Below are 17160 nucleotides of genomic sequence, written 5' to 3'. Positions count from 1 at the left end.
ATGTTGATCTGTCAAGTTGATTTGAGTAGTACCATCGCCATCTTGTGCATTTTATCGTTATCACTGAAAATTTTACGTGGACCGTGGACGGTGCACTGCACGCAAGACTTGGGTTACAAGTTGAGGTTGTGTAAATTAATTGAAGTTAAGTTCGATTGCGCACGACAGCAAGTCAAGCTTTCTGTGGATTGTGAATTTTTTTTAACGTAGACACCTGTTAAAATATTCACCAATTCTACAATTTCTATTGCTGTCGTATTCTGAATTCGCCTATGTGAATAGTTCTACAACATCAAGCAAGACTGACGAGATAGCAGTACTTTCCAAGCAAAATGAGCGGGGTTCAGACAGGTACGTAATCATTATTATAAATCATGCACTTTATTTGGGTGTTCTCGGTTCTTAAGCATGGAATGGTGTTACCGGCGTAAGTTTTCATTTACAATAGCGAAACAATATTTGCTTTCCTGTTTAGTGTGTTTCAAATACAGTCTACATATGTATACAAGCATTGTAGAGGTATTTTAATGTAGGCTAGACTAATTAGATTATGTTTAGCTAGATTGTCAAGATCGGTCTTTATTGATAAAATATCAAATATAATTTTCGCAACTTTTTCGCATTTTTTCGCAACTTCAAAAGTTAACAAAGAATGTGGTTATGACTCATTTATACAATTTATTTTTTTATAATATTTTGTGGACACCAGTGATGTGCAAATATGGTACAAGCATACAAGCTTTTACAAGCTTTCATTTAGTTTCACCTGTCCCATTGTCTGAGTGTAATTTTATTTATTTATTTAATCTTTATTGCACATAGGAAAACACATTATGCAAAAGGCGAACTTAATGCCAGAAGGCATTCTCTACTAGTCAACCTTTGTAATAAAATCTATGAAACTAAATTAGATCTACTTCCTATTATTTGATTTATGTAAGTTGGGTGATAATGTAAGCTTATGTGATGATGATGATGTAGACTGGAGGTGGCCGTACTATCTTTGTAATAAAACAATGCAACCTCATTATGTTTAGGTTTGATAAAATTGTCTTGATGAGTTTTAGTTGACTATTGAAAGAAAAGTCAGTGAAAATCTTTATTTAGCCTCATTGGAATAAGATTGATAATGGTTTGCAATACTTAGTACATTAATATTATTTTTTCATTAAAATTTTAAAAAGGAAATTTCTATACATGTTCATTCCTAATATCCATAAGTACTATGTTTATGTGTAGGTACCCATGTGTTTGCAAGGCATGCTGCTCATGTGTTTACAAATGTATACTTCAAGCTCATGACTCATCAACTAACAGCACACAATATAGCAATTAACTGAAAACACTCCACAAAATAGCCATTTTCCTCTGTTCAATTCTATTTAAGTAAATAGTTTCAAAAGTGCATCTGCAGACAAGATGCAAAAGGCCTATAATCATATTTTCTAACAACTAAAATATAGATAGAGCAATATCATTTTATAAAACAAACATGATGCTGATATTTTTTAGCAATTTTTTGTAAAACATGTAATCAACATCCTCTTTAATCCTCATTTTGTATAAGTATCAGATTTTTTGCACCCAATATCTTGCCCAAGGTGTTTGCAATACCAATATGAGATTCCAATTTCTATGAATTTAGATTATTTTCAACAAATGTTTGAGGCGCCTCGTAGGTAGAGTTACACTAAGCTAAGTTGGCAGCGATTTAAGGCTCCGTCACACAGGCGCGTTTTGCGGGCGGCGCGTGAGCAGGGCGCGCCGCTTTTACATATAAAACGCTCACGCCCCGCCCCGAAAACGCGCCTGTGGGACGGAACCTTTACTCTACTTAGATTTCCAAAATATTTCAATTTAGAATCACAAATTCTTAGTAGTTACCTATATCTGATATGCTTTACACTGCCACTGCCATAGTTGGCTGTCTGGCGTGTGTGCTTGTTGTACATTCTTATCAGGGAAAAGAGGAAGCATATTTTTATTTTTAAATATTTCATAGAATGATAATGAAGTTGAGGCATAACAACACATTTTTGTCCTTATGTTTACATCTAATACCTTTAAATCAGCAATTCTTGTTTATTTATTTATATGTAAGTATATATTTTGGGGATCTCGGAAACGGCTCTAACGATTTCGATGAAATTTGCTATATGGGGGTTCTCGGGGGCGATAAATCGATCTACCTAGGTCTTATCTCTGGGAAAACGCGCATTTTTTAGTTTTTATATGTTTTCCGAGCAAAGCTCGGTCTCCCAGATGACGTTTACATAATGAATTACAGTGTATTTCAACCTTTTATTATATACCATGTCTCTTTGTTCTTTGTATTTACTTAACCTTTTTTTTTATGGGTTATTTGTAAATTATTGGAACTCCTCAAATCTTACTGACCATTAGATGTCCAGTTTTGATTAGAGAACCATTTAATAAATTCTCAAATCTTATAGGGAAAAATACGGTTTACTAACGAATGGGCCAAAAACGTTTCCCAAAGTATCACATCCCAAACTATTTTACCCAAATTATCATTTCTCAATAAAATATTTGGCAAAACAACTTATCGCAATTTTACAGTTAGCAAAACACTTTTTTAGCAAGTTTATGTTTAACAAAAAATTACTTGGTCAAACTTCAGAAAAAGTTAAAAAGTTAGAAAAGTGGGTTGGGTTAGGTTAGAAGTTCTAACCTAACCCACTTTTCTAATAACATTTCGTTTCTGTAAGGGTCACAGTTCTAACCTAACCCACTTTTCTGAGAGTGGTTCGGTTTTGTGAGGATCGCAGTTCAAACCTAACCCAACCCACCCAAATTACGTAGACTTTAACGTACCTATATTAACACAATAAAAGGTACAAATTTAAATAGAGATGCCTATTTGTCAAATTTGCAAACTGACAATTTGACCAAACATCTTTTTGGAATATAATATTAGCCAATAAAAAACGTTTGCTAAATAAGTTTTTGTCTTAATAAAATTTGAAAAAGAAAAATTATGCCAAATGATAATTTGACCAAACAAATTAATTGCGAAGTGTAAATTTGCTAAAGATTCATTTGGGAAATGAAACTATTGCGTAAGTTTGTTGGGAAGTGAAATTTGGCGAAAGGTATTTGGCCCAAACGAAAGTACACCCAAAAATACAGCAATTTTTTGGGTATTCATCACAAAATCCAGCATTTGTAAAAACCGACTTTACAAAACAGACTAACATGCTATCTATAAGTATTATATGATCATCATCGGGGGCTGCCGATCCATCGATCGACCTATCAACCAAAAGGTGATTTCCGAGAGCAAATGCACGAACACGAGGGCTTTTCCCATCGAGAGATTCTGACAAAATCCCATCATCAGATCCTGGCCTGGCGTGGTGACGATAAGACCATCCGTGACGTCTCGTTTGGCGATTCATTTCATTTTCTTTCCTAGACGGCCTTCAACATTGGATGATCGCTAGTTGCGTTTATGCACGAACTTGTGGTAGTAATTAGTGAGTCTTGTTTTTCAACTGCATGACGATATTATTTTTAACGAGAACTGTAAATGTAGAGATTGATCTCTATTTGGGAAAGTATGGGTGGCAGGTACTTTTGGTACGTTGTTTCATCCGTTACCATTGATGCTGACTGTACTACTCGTGTAACAGGCTAACAGGTAACAGAACATCATGTATAGGAAGAGTGACTGATGGGCATTACCATGATAATGATAGCTCTAAATCACCTGTCAAATGATAGTCGACATGACACCATGATATAGGGTGAATGTAGTTAATATAATCCAAAGGTCAGTTTTTTTAAACTTCTCGTTATTTCTCGTTGAACAATTTTCTTCCCTCAGTTGGTCAATTAAGAGCCAACGAGAGTGGTCATTTCTCCATACAAACGTACTCCTCGTTTTCCTCCGTGGTTTTTGAAGCTAGAGCAATGATTTTTTCAACACAGATTAATATTGTCAATATCTGTGTCAGACCGTTTTGCTTTTTTTGATATTTTTGTTTTTTAAGGCGCTAGAGCCCTTCAAAAATGGCCAAAATGGCCTAATTGACTATGCCGCAATGAGAGGCGTGGCATTCAAAACTGATATCAATTAGCCAAAAAAGCAAAACGGTCCGACACAGATAATTTCATAATCATTTAGATTTACAAATTTGGTTACGATTGGTTAAGTTTTGGAGGAGGAAACAGAGGAGTACGAAACCTCGATTTTTGAGATTTTTACGCAGGATTTTTCGTCTTGTCCTTATCGCACTACTTTTAGGTGCCGCTTCCGTTAGCGAGACGGGTATATTTACCTAAAATATGTAAAACTCAGCTCCTGTTTCGTCTTAACAAGTCTTCCTCACTTATTAGTTATTAGCGTTGTTTAATTAAAATACCTCGAGTTAAATACAAATACATAAATTAGAACATTCCACGCTCTTCTCAAGAGCTGTCCTGAAATTATTACGTTGAGCAATGGCAGCAATACAAAACGTAATTACTTTCTGTTGCATAGCAAGCGAATGCCGAAATACAGACAGATAATAGACGAGTCGTACCTACTGATGTGGCAAGCAAGATTGCTTATTTTTTCATTTCGTGGTTTGGGTTGTTTTTATTATCTTTCTAACTGGTGCTAGATTAAAGCAAAAAACTTTAGCTACATTGTCGGTCCAGGTCCACATACGTGTTTAATGTAACTGGGTCCATTGAACTCAAATTCTTTATGGTGTATTAAAAATAAGCAGTTACGTGCTGGTTAAGTTAGGAGTCTGACACGAAGCTGTTACAAAACCCGAGCCGACGCGCTGCATGACTCACTACCATACAAACTAGTCGTGTAATAGGTACCTATTCAGTTTTTTATTCTCAATATGAGTAGCAAAAATGACGTAACAAAAAGATGGTCCAGCCAGCGCTCTGGGCCCGGCCGCCGCTCGCTCGAGGCACTGTCAATAAACTTTGGCCGCACAAGGTGAGCTCGAATCGTGTCTGTTGTTTTGTTCGTGTTCGTACTCGGCCAGAAACCATTAAGCGCGCTCTCTGCTGCCACGTGACATATTTACAACATATGTCGAAATAACATAAAAAAAAATAGGTTAAAAATACTGCTTTACGCGTCAGAGGTCAAGATCATTTAATATAATATTCCAAGTTTGGAGCTCATGCGGCCGCCGGTGAAAGTGGCGAATACGAGCACTCGGGCAGCGGCGCGAGACGGACGCGGGCGTGCTAGCGGGCCCGACGTGGCGGAAGCGAATTCAAAAATATCTCGCCTGTGGTTACAATACGGGTCGCATATGTTGCGTTCGCGGCGAGCGCATCGCGAATATAGTGACATGAAGTTACCGTAAATAAACGCTCCGTGTTCTAAGTGTCAACTCGATCGTGTTTTGTTTTTATTATCTAACATGTTAAATAGTAGCGACGGACGTAATAGATAGGAAATAGTGATGGCTAGCAGCGGAGGAGTCGAGCCGGCGAGCTTGGAGTACATGGAGGATCCTTACTTCTTGCCGCCGGACGACGACTCGACGCCTAGCTTCGATGTGGCCGTGGACGAGCTGGATGAGCTGGAGGAACGCGCCTGGCCCCAGGACGACCTGGACGCCTCCTGGCGCGCGCTCCCGGACCTCACAGATGCAGCACTGTGCATTGAAACAGAATTCTACATGGACAATCGGCGCAGAAGGCTCCGCATATTCAAAAAGAAAATGCGTGAAGTTAGAGTCACCTTTCAAGATTTATCTAAGCCATATCTTGCCAAAGTGTCCAGCCACACGAATTATAAAAAGTTTTTAGGTATCACACCTGGAGGTCAGTAAACGTTGAATACACAACACATTCACCCACAGGTGTTTGCGGTAAATTGTAAACCATTGTTAAGTATAAAACAAATACATATATTCCCGATAACAGGTATTTAAATGAGCATTTGCGCTTTTGTGCCTTCAATAGTGCACGTAACATGTAATTTTAGCGCAAAAATCGATTAAAAATACTATAACGCACCTCAACATTATGCTAATAACACTCATTAAGTACTCGCTTGAACGCATATGTTTGTGCATTGATACTTTTAGTTTTTAGTAGGTAATACAAAATTATTTGAGTAGGTTAAGCTGCAGGAAAATTATTTGTTTTAACTTGTAAGGCATTTCATTGCAAGGTACCTTTATAATTAAGTAAGTAAGTATAGAACTATAGAGAATATGTAAGTTTAATACACATAACTACAATTCAAATTTTTGCTTAAGTATATTGAAACAATTTCGGAAGATTTTGTATTTCATCTTTTTTTTACGTATTTCTAATATTCATTTGAACGATAATTGTTAGAGTAAAACGTAACTCGCGCACAACTAGTAAAAAAATGACAATGAACTTGTTTTCTTCCTCGATTCCACGCTTAGTTGAACATGCAAATAGCTGCTATTAAATTGTGTCATTTGAAATTTATCGTCTGTAAGTTAGAGGTTTTCTAATTGAATGTGCGAAACATTATGCAAAGATCACTGTTGACGTCATGCAACGTCACAGTAGATATTTGATATCACTTTTGCTTTATGTTCATCTGAACCTAACAGCAGTCTTTAACTAGAACTAGACTTTCATGACCGTTCTTAGTTACGTACGCTTAGTGATGTGCCGTTACCGCGGTAAAATACCCAAGGTGGGAAAATTCCCAGTAATGTTACCGGTAAGATTCCCCAGAATCAGTAATTTACGGTAATATTCAAATTAAGTAAATGTTAACATAAGTTGTTTTACATTAAATCATTACTTGTCAACAAATGCATCATACGAAGTGCAAAAAATCAACATAGGTTTACTTTTCTAGTAAATTCCCAATACTACTGGTAATTTTCCCAATGTTACTCGGTATTTTACCAATATTACTAGGAAGTATTCCCCCTGTCTGGGCAAGTGGGCATAGTCAAAACCAGTTCCAGTCAAAACCACTCAATGAATAATACTAGAATTTTAGTAAAACTAAAACGAAAATGTAAAAATCACATTGATTTAATAATAATCATCACATTTTTATGAGTAGGTAAGGTGTAGTACAATGACATTGTTTTTATACGTTAAGTGGTAATTTTTTATAGCTTAATTGATATAATAATATTCTTATTTTGAGCGTGTATATTTATTTGATTTATTTGAATTATTTTATTTATTCTATATATTCTATTTATTTAATTTATTTAATTTATTTCATTTATTTCCCAAATGGTAAAATACCGGTAATGGTATTTTACTCTCGGCACATCACTACTTACGCTGGAGCCTTGCGAGGCTGCTTTAAGTCAACAAACTATAAATAGTCTTGACCAAGAATGTGGTTTGTTCCAGCTGAAGAAGTGATACCCGGCGCGGGCGCCGGCGGAGACACGCAGACGCCCGACGAGCTCGTCGGACTCACGCCCGAGCAGGCCGAACAGCTCCGCGCGGAATGGAGTCGTGAGCTCGCGCGCGTCGACGATGAGATCGCCACCCTGCGCACCGTGCTCAACAGCAAGGTAATTATCTCGTTATAACGTGAATTTACGCGGAGTGTAGGTTCACGATTGCGTGGGTCGATAACGAGGCGACTTGTCACCTACCCATCCACAGTTGCACAGAGGCACGGCAAGCTGCTGCTGCACGGAGATCGCATGGGTCGATGACTTACCCTGGATACTTGACAGCTAACAGAGACAGGCTGAGCTGAGTGGTTCTGCGAGCCGCGCGGATCCTTGACAACGAGGTGCCTCTTTTATGGGATGAGGCCCAAGACTCACATCATCTTTTACCCTTTTAATAAATCTGCCTCGTTTACAATAATGAAGATTGCATACTCCATACCTATCCATATGAAAGTTTCAAACTATATAGATACCATCTGCAGACAACATTAATTTAATAGACAGCCAAAGTTGCCAAAAAATATCGTCATTTTTATCAACAGAATTTTAAGCTTTAGGTTCTGAAGTTTAGTGCTTACTACACATCGACAATTTATACGAAAAGTAAGACACTTCACAATTACTTTTTGATGTCGAAAAGTAGTGCTTTCTCTTGAATATCTGGTTCCTTTTATAGCGGTTTAACGGATTAGTAATGGTTCACTTATTAAGGTAAGGTCTTTCTTTTTTTGAGTAAAGATAAATTAAAGAGTGTTCAAGTTTGATAGATACTTCATGAATTCGTTTGACGATTCTTAGGACGAGGTTACTGTCGGTTGCCAGCAAATGCAGCAATGCGGTTTTTTTCATTAGGGAGCAATTATAAAAAGACAATCGACAGTCGAAACAGATGGATCTTTTTATTGGAAACGTCATTTTATTTAGTACCAATAAAGTTTATTTAGCACCAATAAAATTCCAATACAATCTTTTCAGATGCGTCAAAGCTCCGAACTTAAAAGAAAGCTCGGCATCACTGTGTGGAAGGAGATTACTGAAGACGTCAATCAAGGTTTTAAAAATGTGAAAGAAAGCCAAGTGTAAGTAGCATGTGTTATTTTAACATTTCAACGTAAACATTGTCAGGTGCATTGCATTACGTTACATTGTCAATTCAATGTTAAAACAATTCTTGAGGGTTAGAGCATAAACATGCATTAGTGAAGCTTGGGTGCATTGCTTGCTTTTTGTTTTGCTATGTATACTAGTATATATAATTATGTAAGTAGAAAATGGGGCGGTGTTTTTAAATCTTCTTTTATTCACTTTTGGTTTGTTGCACAACAGCTATCAATCAATAGAAACTCGCGTGGCTGCGCTTACTCAAGCTGTGACCGAAGCACCAATGTAAGTACATTGTAATGTCTTACAATTAGGGTAAAAAATCCCGTCGTTTGTAACACGTAACGACGTAACGTGGCGACAAAAGAGGTTACAATTTGACTGAACATCGGCCCGATTCGAACTTTAAGATACGTCAATTAATAGAAACGATATGGATTAGATGTGTCAGTGTCAAAAGTGACGTTTTTGTTTGATGAAAAACCTCACATTTGTCACTGGCATATCTAATCCATATCGTTTCTAGATCTATTGACGTATCTTAAAGTTCGAATCGGGCAGCATGTGTTTCTTTTTATTGGCGATAATAAATTGTTTACCCTACTTAGTAGAATGAATGGTTTACACATTTTTTTTTATTATGGTTAGCGGTGAGAACGCTTTTTAGAGGTACTTATATAGTAAAACTGTAGTGATTTGGCATGGTTTTAGAGTAATAAATAACTGTTCTAACCCAAAAGAACTTGTATTCTACTAGATATGTTAATTAACTATTGTAATGTTGACATTCGTTTGATGTATTTGATAGTAATAAGTACAATGTGTAAAATGTGTTACTAACGAGCATTTATTTACTTAATGAGTAAACTAATTTATTTGTAGTCTGTGCTGTCTTAATTAAAATTGGTCATTATGTCATTAACTATTTACTGTGAATGTAAGTAAGTAATAGTAACTGTTTACAAATATTATTAAACTGGAAAACAGGTAAAAATATTTGGTTAAAAAATAAATGACCACATATCTTGATCTTTGCCCAAGAATCTCTTATGATTTCCTTTGCGTGTTTCATGATATGAATGTTTAGTTATATTGCAGTGACTGTTATCAGATCAATAGTCGTTTTTATCACTGCCATTAGTCTTTAGGAACCAAGCGCCTGCCATAGTCATCTTTTATTGAAAACAGTTTCTATCGCATTCATTTTCAAGAGTACCGATGAATCACAAGTTGACTCAGTTACCTTTCCTTCCAATATAATGTCGGATAACACTAGATAGTATACGATAGATAGTATGTATCGCAATATTTTGAATAAGTCATCGATTTTATTGTAATCTCACGTTATCATTTTAGTTAAGTTTATTCACACTCAAGTCAATGTGTGTGTGTTATCAGACATCCTTTGCCATGAGCAATTTAAGACAGGATTAAATAAAAGTAGTATTGAAGGATATCAACAAGTCAGATTTCTTAGCCGGTATCTATATATTAATAATTTCGATGTAGCGACCTTTAAAATAATCGTTATTGTTGCCACGGCTAATATTTATACGGCGTCCTCCATATTTAAACCAAAACTGTCGTCTACGTAATACCGTTACTATATTACTCTAATGATATACATATTATTTACATATACTTATTATGTTATGATACCTATTAACTTTGCACCATACATAGGTACAAGTGCGAGCTGGACACCGGAATAATTTTTAAAATACAACATATCCCTGCTTATTACGTACGCCTTACTTACTTAGGGTCGGTGGGTTCATGTTAGAACCATTCATGACATAAATACGTAAACTCTGATTTCCCATATTATTTAAGTTTCTTAAATGTACCGTGACAGCTTAGCTCAGCACAGCCTTATTTCTTGTTTTTCTTTGTCGTTTCACTCTTGGCAAAGTGGTCAAGGTTATAATTTCAGCAATTGGTGACAGAGGCCGCCATTCTTCACTAATGGCTGCCTTTGTTGCGCATTCGTGTACCGAGCCAACTATTTACCAATGTGTTTTTAAACCGCAGATACCAAAAAACGGAATCTGTGATAAAATCGACGGCGGAGAAGACCACGTCGATCCTGGGGGGAATCACCGCCGGCGTGTCCACCAAGCTCGGTCAGATGCGCAACTCCGAGTCCTTCCGGTCCATCGAGGAGCGCGTCGGCTCCGCCTACGAGAACGTTAAGGTAAGACGAAGACAACGAATCTTTTGAACTCGGATGTAACCCAATGTAGCACTTTACAGCACTCGGATATGTAACCCACTAAAGGAAGATCGACCCACAGCGAAAAAATGAACCCAGACAGTCGATGGACATAATTAACTTTATACCCCTCCGTACACTACGTCGCGACGCTAACGTTTGACAATCTAGCTACTACAAATCATATCATCAATCATTCATAAATAGAGATGCCCCGAATAGTGAATTTGGCCGGATACCGAATATTCGGTTCCTCTCTCGGTCGAATACCGAATATTCGGCGTGACATGCGAACATTTTGAGTCTCAATTATTATAAAAACTGTTCGCCAACAAAGCCCAACGTTTGCTGAGATTTATGAATGAATGAATTAATGTTTCTTTATTCAGGCAATAGACCCATTACATAATTTTAAACTAAAAATACAATGAATTTAAAAATAAAAAGGCAAGAAATGTAAAAATAAATAACTACTAAAAAACTACTTACGGTTCGGTTGCTGATGCGCGGACAACCAATGCCGGAAAAACACATTTTGGTAAATATTTTCATTTACAGTCCTAATTAGGCTATTATTAGAAATGCGAACCCTGTTCCAGAACGACGCTATTCGATTTCTAATAATGGCAAAGAAGTCAGGTATTGACTTCAACAAACATCGCTGACGCTATACAAAACCGTGGTTGTTTGGTGAGAATTCGCAAAGCGTCATTGTACTGTACTCTTAAGGATGTTGTAGGCTTTTCGTGTATATTTTCAATATTTTGCCCATAGTTGGCAAGTATAAAAACTTTGGCAATATGCCCGAAATAGCACAAGATTAACTTCCTTAGAGCACTTAGCGAACCTACGCGCCAGCATATTGCTACGTATTGCCAGGGCCCTTCGTTCACGGTCCATGTCGAGGTCGTCCTGCATGTTATAGGATAGTATATGTCCTAAATACTTGAAGTGTTTTACAACCCGCACTGATTCACCATTTAGAAATACCGGTGGCACTCTCTCCGGACCCTTTCCATATCTAAAAATTACCATCTCGGTCTTAGCGGTTTTTCTAAACGACTGTAATTAAAACGGCACTGGTTTCGAGAAAAACAAAATGTAATCTGCCAAAATAATAAATAGACAAAAGGTATCAAAAACATAGACAAAAAATACGTAAAAAAGGTAAATCTATATAAAAAGGTTGTGTGATCTTGCACATTCTCCCCTTTTTTAGAGAGAGACGAGGACCTTCGCTAGTTTTCTTAGGGGTCTGCGCAACACTCCAGCGGCGGAAGCAACATCCGCCACTCTTATTATCCCGTCTCTACCAGGGTAAAGGGCGGTAACGCGACCCTTGGGCCACGAGCCTCTTGGTAGGTTAGAATCGCAAACTATCACGATATCGCCTACTGCGACATTAGGCGGCGACCCTCCCCCCGCACGTGGTGCCAAGCAGGGCAGTTATTCCTTTACCCAGCGCTGCCAGAAATGGTCAGCCAGTCTCACCGCCCTGCGCCACTTGCTTGTACTAAGGAGATCCGCCTCGGTCAGGGTAGCGGGTATGGGGCGGCCAGATGGAGATGTGAGTACGAAGTGGGCCGGTGTTAGAGCCTCATCAGCTTCGGGGTCGAGCGACACATGCGTAAGCGGACGCGTATTTACCAGGGCTTCAGCCTCCGCCAATAGTGTGCTTAAAACTTCGTCTGACGGAGCCTGTTCTCTGAGGGTCACTTTTAAGGCTTCTTTAATACTGCGAACTAACCGCTCCCACGCTCCACCCATAAAAGGTGCTGCGGGAGGAATGAACCGCCAATTGATTGATTCGTTGGCGGCAAAATCTTCAACAGAGTCGCCGTAAAGAGCTCGTAACTCCCTGTTTGCCCCAACAAAGGCTGTTCCGTGGTCTGACCAGATCTCTTGTGGTGTTCCTCGACGAGAAATAAAACGGCGTAGACACATTATGGCCGCGTCCGTCGATAAACTGTGTACCACTTCAAGATGTACGGCGCGGATGACGAGGCACGTAAATAGGGCAACGTAGCGCTTCTCCCTTCTTCGACCAACCGAAACAAGTATGGGTCCAAAGTAGTCCAAGCCGACGAAAGAGAACGGTCTATGATGATGGGCCAAACGAGCCTCCGGTAGATCTCCCATCGGTGGTTGGAAAGTTCTGGCACGGTGAAGTTTGCAAAACTGGCAGTCATGGGCCACTACACGGACAGCATTTCTAAGGCCTAAAATCCAAAATCTTTGATGGAGCTCGTTCAATTCAACGTCAACATCATTAGAGTGAGGCACCTCAAGCAATGATTCTTTAGGTAACAACGAAAGCACACTAGGGTTATTCGACGTCCAGCCGCGCATTTCAAAACCGGCGTGAGCGTGTACGGTGTAAATATCGGCTGCCAGCTTGGCAGCCTTGCCGACGTCGTCTAAGCTAGTAATGCAATCGTCCATGTAATGGTCGTCGATGATTACTCGAGCCGCGTCAGGGTAAGTTTCCTGCCATTCTAAAGCATTTTTATTTTTTATGTGTATGGCAGTAAATGGGCTCGACGCGGCCCCAAAAATCATGGATGACATGCGGTACGTCCTAATCGGTTCACCTGGGGTATCTCGCCACAAAAACCTTTGCGCGTCTCTGTCTTTTTCAATAATTTTGATCTGCGGAAACATTTCACGAATGTCAGCATTTAAAGCGACGGCACCCTCACGAAAACGCATTAGAACACCCAGTAAAGGTTGCAAAAGATCAGGGCCAGTCAATAACAAAGATTTTAATGACACGCCGTGAGATTTTGCAGCCGCGTCGTGTACCGTTCGCAACTTATTGGGTTTATTTGGGTTAATCACGCCAAAGTGAGGGAGGTACCAAACGGGACGTCCAGAAGCAGGGCGAGAGGAACATTGTTCAGCGTATTCTTTGGATAACATGTCATGAATATTGCGACGATAACGTTCCGCATAGCAAGGATCTTTAGTCATTTTTCTTTCTAAACTGAGGAATCTGGACAGTGCTAACTTGTAGCTGTCAGGAATGTCCAGATTATCAGCTTTCCATAGTAATCCTACCTCAAAACGACCACCCGGCAGACGGTGAGCTGTGCTCTCTAGTACTTGTATGGCACGCTCATCATCAGCGTTGCGGGCTTCTTTTTTCGATATACCAATTGAATCGATCTTAAATTGCTCCCTAATAAGTTGCTCTACAGTAAAATAATCGCTATCGGAGCCAGGTTCGCTTACTGCGATATGGTTATGATGACGCGGTTAGTTCGCAGTATTAAAGAAGCCTTAAAAGTGACCCTCAGAGAACAGGCTCCGTCAGACGAAGTTGCACACTATTGGCGGAGGCTGAAGCCCTGGTAAATACGCGTCCGCTTACGCATGTGTCGCTCGACCCCGAAGCTGATGAGGCTCTAACACCGGGCCACTTCGTACTCACATCTCCATCTGGCCGCCCCATACCCGCTACCCTGACCGAGGCGGATCTCCTTAGTACAAGCAAGTGGCGCAGGGCGGTGAGACTGGCCAACCATTCCTGTACGCTTGCACGACTGCGCGTGCCATGGCTTCCACGTCGGCTTGGGCCCGCGGCCTCTATGGCGGCGAGATTGGTTTCCAGTTCGAGATCAGCAACTTTGCGTTCGCGCTCAGCAGCCTGTCGCTCTCGTTCTTTGTCTATCTCAGCCAGACGGCGCGCATGTTGCGCCCTCGCCTGCAGCTGCCGCGCCACGATGGTGGTAGACGAGCGCGACGAGGCGCCGCTCGCCACGCGGGAAGGTGTCGGCCTTGGTTCGTGAGGGGCAGGGCCCGCGCCTTGCTGCGCGAGCGGAGCAGTGTCCCTCCCGACGGCTTCACCGTCTCCCTTATGAGCCGTCTCACTCATTGCACTTTTTGAGCGAGTTATCATTGAGCTTTACGGCAGAAGAACCAATTTTCTAAACGACTGTAATTAAAACGGCACTGGTTTCGAGAAAAACAAAATGTAATCTGCCAAAATAATAAATAGACAAAAGGTATCAAAAACATAGACAAAAAATACGTAAAAAAGGTAAATCTATATAAAAAGGTTGTGCTATCTTGCACAGCGGTATTGTATTTCATGCCATTTTTTAAGGCAAAGTTCTGGCAAACCGCTAAGAGCTCGCGTAGGGCACTGATCGATGGACTGAGGAGAACCATGTCATCCGCATAACTTAAGTTATTAAAACAGACGCCATCAATATGGCAGCCGACACGAGTCCCCCTCAGTTCATCGATCAGATCATTAATATAAATATTAAAAAGGTCCGGTGAGGTTAGCCCCCCTTGACGAACTCCACATTCTAGTCTGTATTCACTAGATTGTGAGTCGCCCCATCTAACGCTATTCGTTTGGTTTCCATACCAAAATTTGAGCAGGTCGACCATACTGTGCGACACGCCCGCCCTCAGCAATTTGTTCCACAGCACTTTGTAGTTGACAAGGTCAAAGGCGCGCCTCAAATCCAGAAAGCAGGCGTAGATGGACCTCTTATATTTTTTCTCTTTATTCTTTATATTTTTATGATGAACAGAATTAATGAATGTAGTTAGAGTCAATCAAATCAGACCCATGATAAGAATAAAATATTTTGTAATCAACAAATGCTCAAAAACGTGGCTGCGAATTTAGCTACTTTCCAAGAATACATTTTAAATATTAAATATACCTAGTTTCTGGTTATTTGTTTTGTGTAATTTTTCTTTTTAGGTAGGTGCAATAGATATTCGGTATTCGGCCGAATAGGCCGATTACCGAATAGTTGCCGAATATTCGTGGCATCTCTAATCATAAAGGTGCCCAACTGACAAAATCCCGGCTCTCATCATATATGCTAACGACAAGTTAGCCCTCAAACGAAACGCACAGTCAGACAGAACTCTCTAAGCGTGTACTCGTACTTACAGGGCAAGGTGGCGTCCCGGTCGAACTCGACGCAGAGCTTCGACGAGGCGCTGCGCGACGCCAGCCGCGCGGCCAGCGGCGCCGCCTCTCCCACCATCCCCGAGCACAAGCCGCTGCCCTAGTGCGGCACACACCGGACACCAGGGCTCCACTACCGACCCACTTCACAGGCGATTCACTAAGGGCCAGTTGCACCGACCACTAATAGCGGAATTATCGATGTCCCTCGGCGGTCAACTGTGATGATATTTCTCATACGATACAATTTGGCGAACACTAACAGACAGACGGCTCGGTGCGACCGACCCTAACTCGACCACGTACTGCAACGCGCATGGAATGTTGAAAAGCGTAAACGCATACTCGACAGTTTTGGATTCTTTTGTTCCTAGCGCTATAATTACGGCCTCGGCTCCAGAGTTACGGAAACGTTCATTATTCATACACCATTACTTTAAGCAAGTGTGATTGGATTTTGCAACTAGTTGACACTCGGGGTAGTCCGGACACGCTTCACGTAATCTTTCTTAAAATGCTTGCACTTTAAGTTAAAACTTAAGTAAGTCATTGGCTTTATGACGTATTGAGTATTTTATGATAGTTTGCAATCGTGTCTAATATTTATACATTATTTATTTTGTGTCTCCGCCGGTTGGGCGGTAGCGTTGTGGCGAAACTACAATATTCTGATTTGAAACTAACTTCGAACCCCATTATTACTCGAGTTACGTTATTTATAATAGAATTAATGTACTTTCTTAATGGGGGATCAGTGTTACGCTACGAGGTGTCCTATTAAAGGGATAGATGTCGACTACTCTTTAGTTTCGTTAATATTCTTTTAGCCCATGACTAATAGTTTTATCACTGTTTAGGAGATAATATCAGTTAGAACGTTTGTTTCGCCAATAATTTAGTAGGTCCCTTCTAGAAGTTCCCTCCTTACAAGTTTATGTCAGATTGAATCACAAGTTATTGAGCATATGCATGTAGTGAGTGAACGTTGGACTCTTCAAGACTGCCTGATGGCCTCTAATCACTTTAAAGGGTACTTCATTATATACTTGTGTCTAAAATGCATTCCACGAAAGTTACTCAATTATAAAGTGTCTATTTAATGTTTTTAATGTTAAAATTTGGGGTGTGACAAAGATAAATTCAATAAACGTTGGTACGCTATGAATGAAGGATTACAATAGTATAATATGCCTGTTGAACGACAACACGACCTCGCCGACGTCTCTTAGGTCCAGTTGATAACTAATAAAATATTTTTGTAAGATGCTTAGCTTTCCTTTACTTATAAAATATTTTCACTATTTACATCAAATACCTTAAGAATGGTAAATAAAATTTATGTATAAAAGCCCAGATGTTTTAATTATTTAACCACATGCATTTTGACCTTTCTTTGGTAATGGATCATCGCGACCATGACAGACTCGGAAAATTGTTCCTGTTTCCGAACGACAGGAATATGTCCCCGCCGGACACAGATGGGAATAGGCGCTTTATATAAATAATTCCCAATTGTC

General features: G+C 39.8%; 1 protein-coding gene across 4 annotated transcripts in view; it reads left to right on the top strand.

Moving 5' to 3' along the window:
* The first annotated feature begins 15 nt into the window (after window positions 1-15).
* LOC134789834 (tumor protein D54) overlaps window positions 16-17160 on the top strand; it is a 222948-nt gene continuing 205803 nt past the window's right edge. The window contains exons 1-6 of one of the 4 annotated variants that reach the window (XM_063760496.1): window positions 16-351; window positions 7345-7511; window positions 8373-8476; window positions 8724-8783; window positions 10530-10692; window positions 15628-15767. In XM_063760496.1, the coding sequence (XP_063616566.1) occupies window positions 333-351; window positions 7345-7511; window positions 8373-8476; window positions 8724-8783; window positions 10530-10692; window positions 15628-15747 (633 nt within the window). In that variant the 5' untranslated portion in view covers window positions 16-332 and the 3' untranslated portion in view covers window positions 15748-15767. Of the gene's footprint in view, window positions 352-4972; window positions 5806-7344; window positions 7512-8372; window positions 8477-8723; window positions 8784-10529; window positions 10693-15627; window positions 15768-17160 lie in introns of those variants that run through there. The other 3 variants (XM_063760494.1, XM_063760493.1, XM_063760495.1) reach the window with 3 other exon arrangements.

This window comes from Cydia splendana, chromosome 4 (genome assembly GCF_910591565.1).
Source record: "Cydia splendana chromosome 4, ilCydSple1.2, whole genome shotgun sequence".
Classification (NCBI taxonomy): domain Eukaryota; kingdom Metazoa; phylum Arthropoda; class Insecta; order Lepidoptera; family Tortricidae; genus Cydia; species Cydia splendana.
Note: the sequence above shows the minus strand (reverse complement) of the source record. Positions and strands in the feature narration are given on the sequence as shown.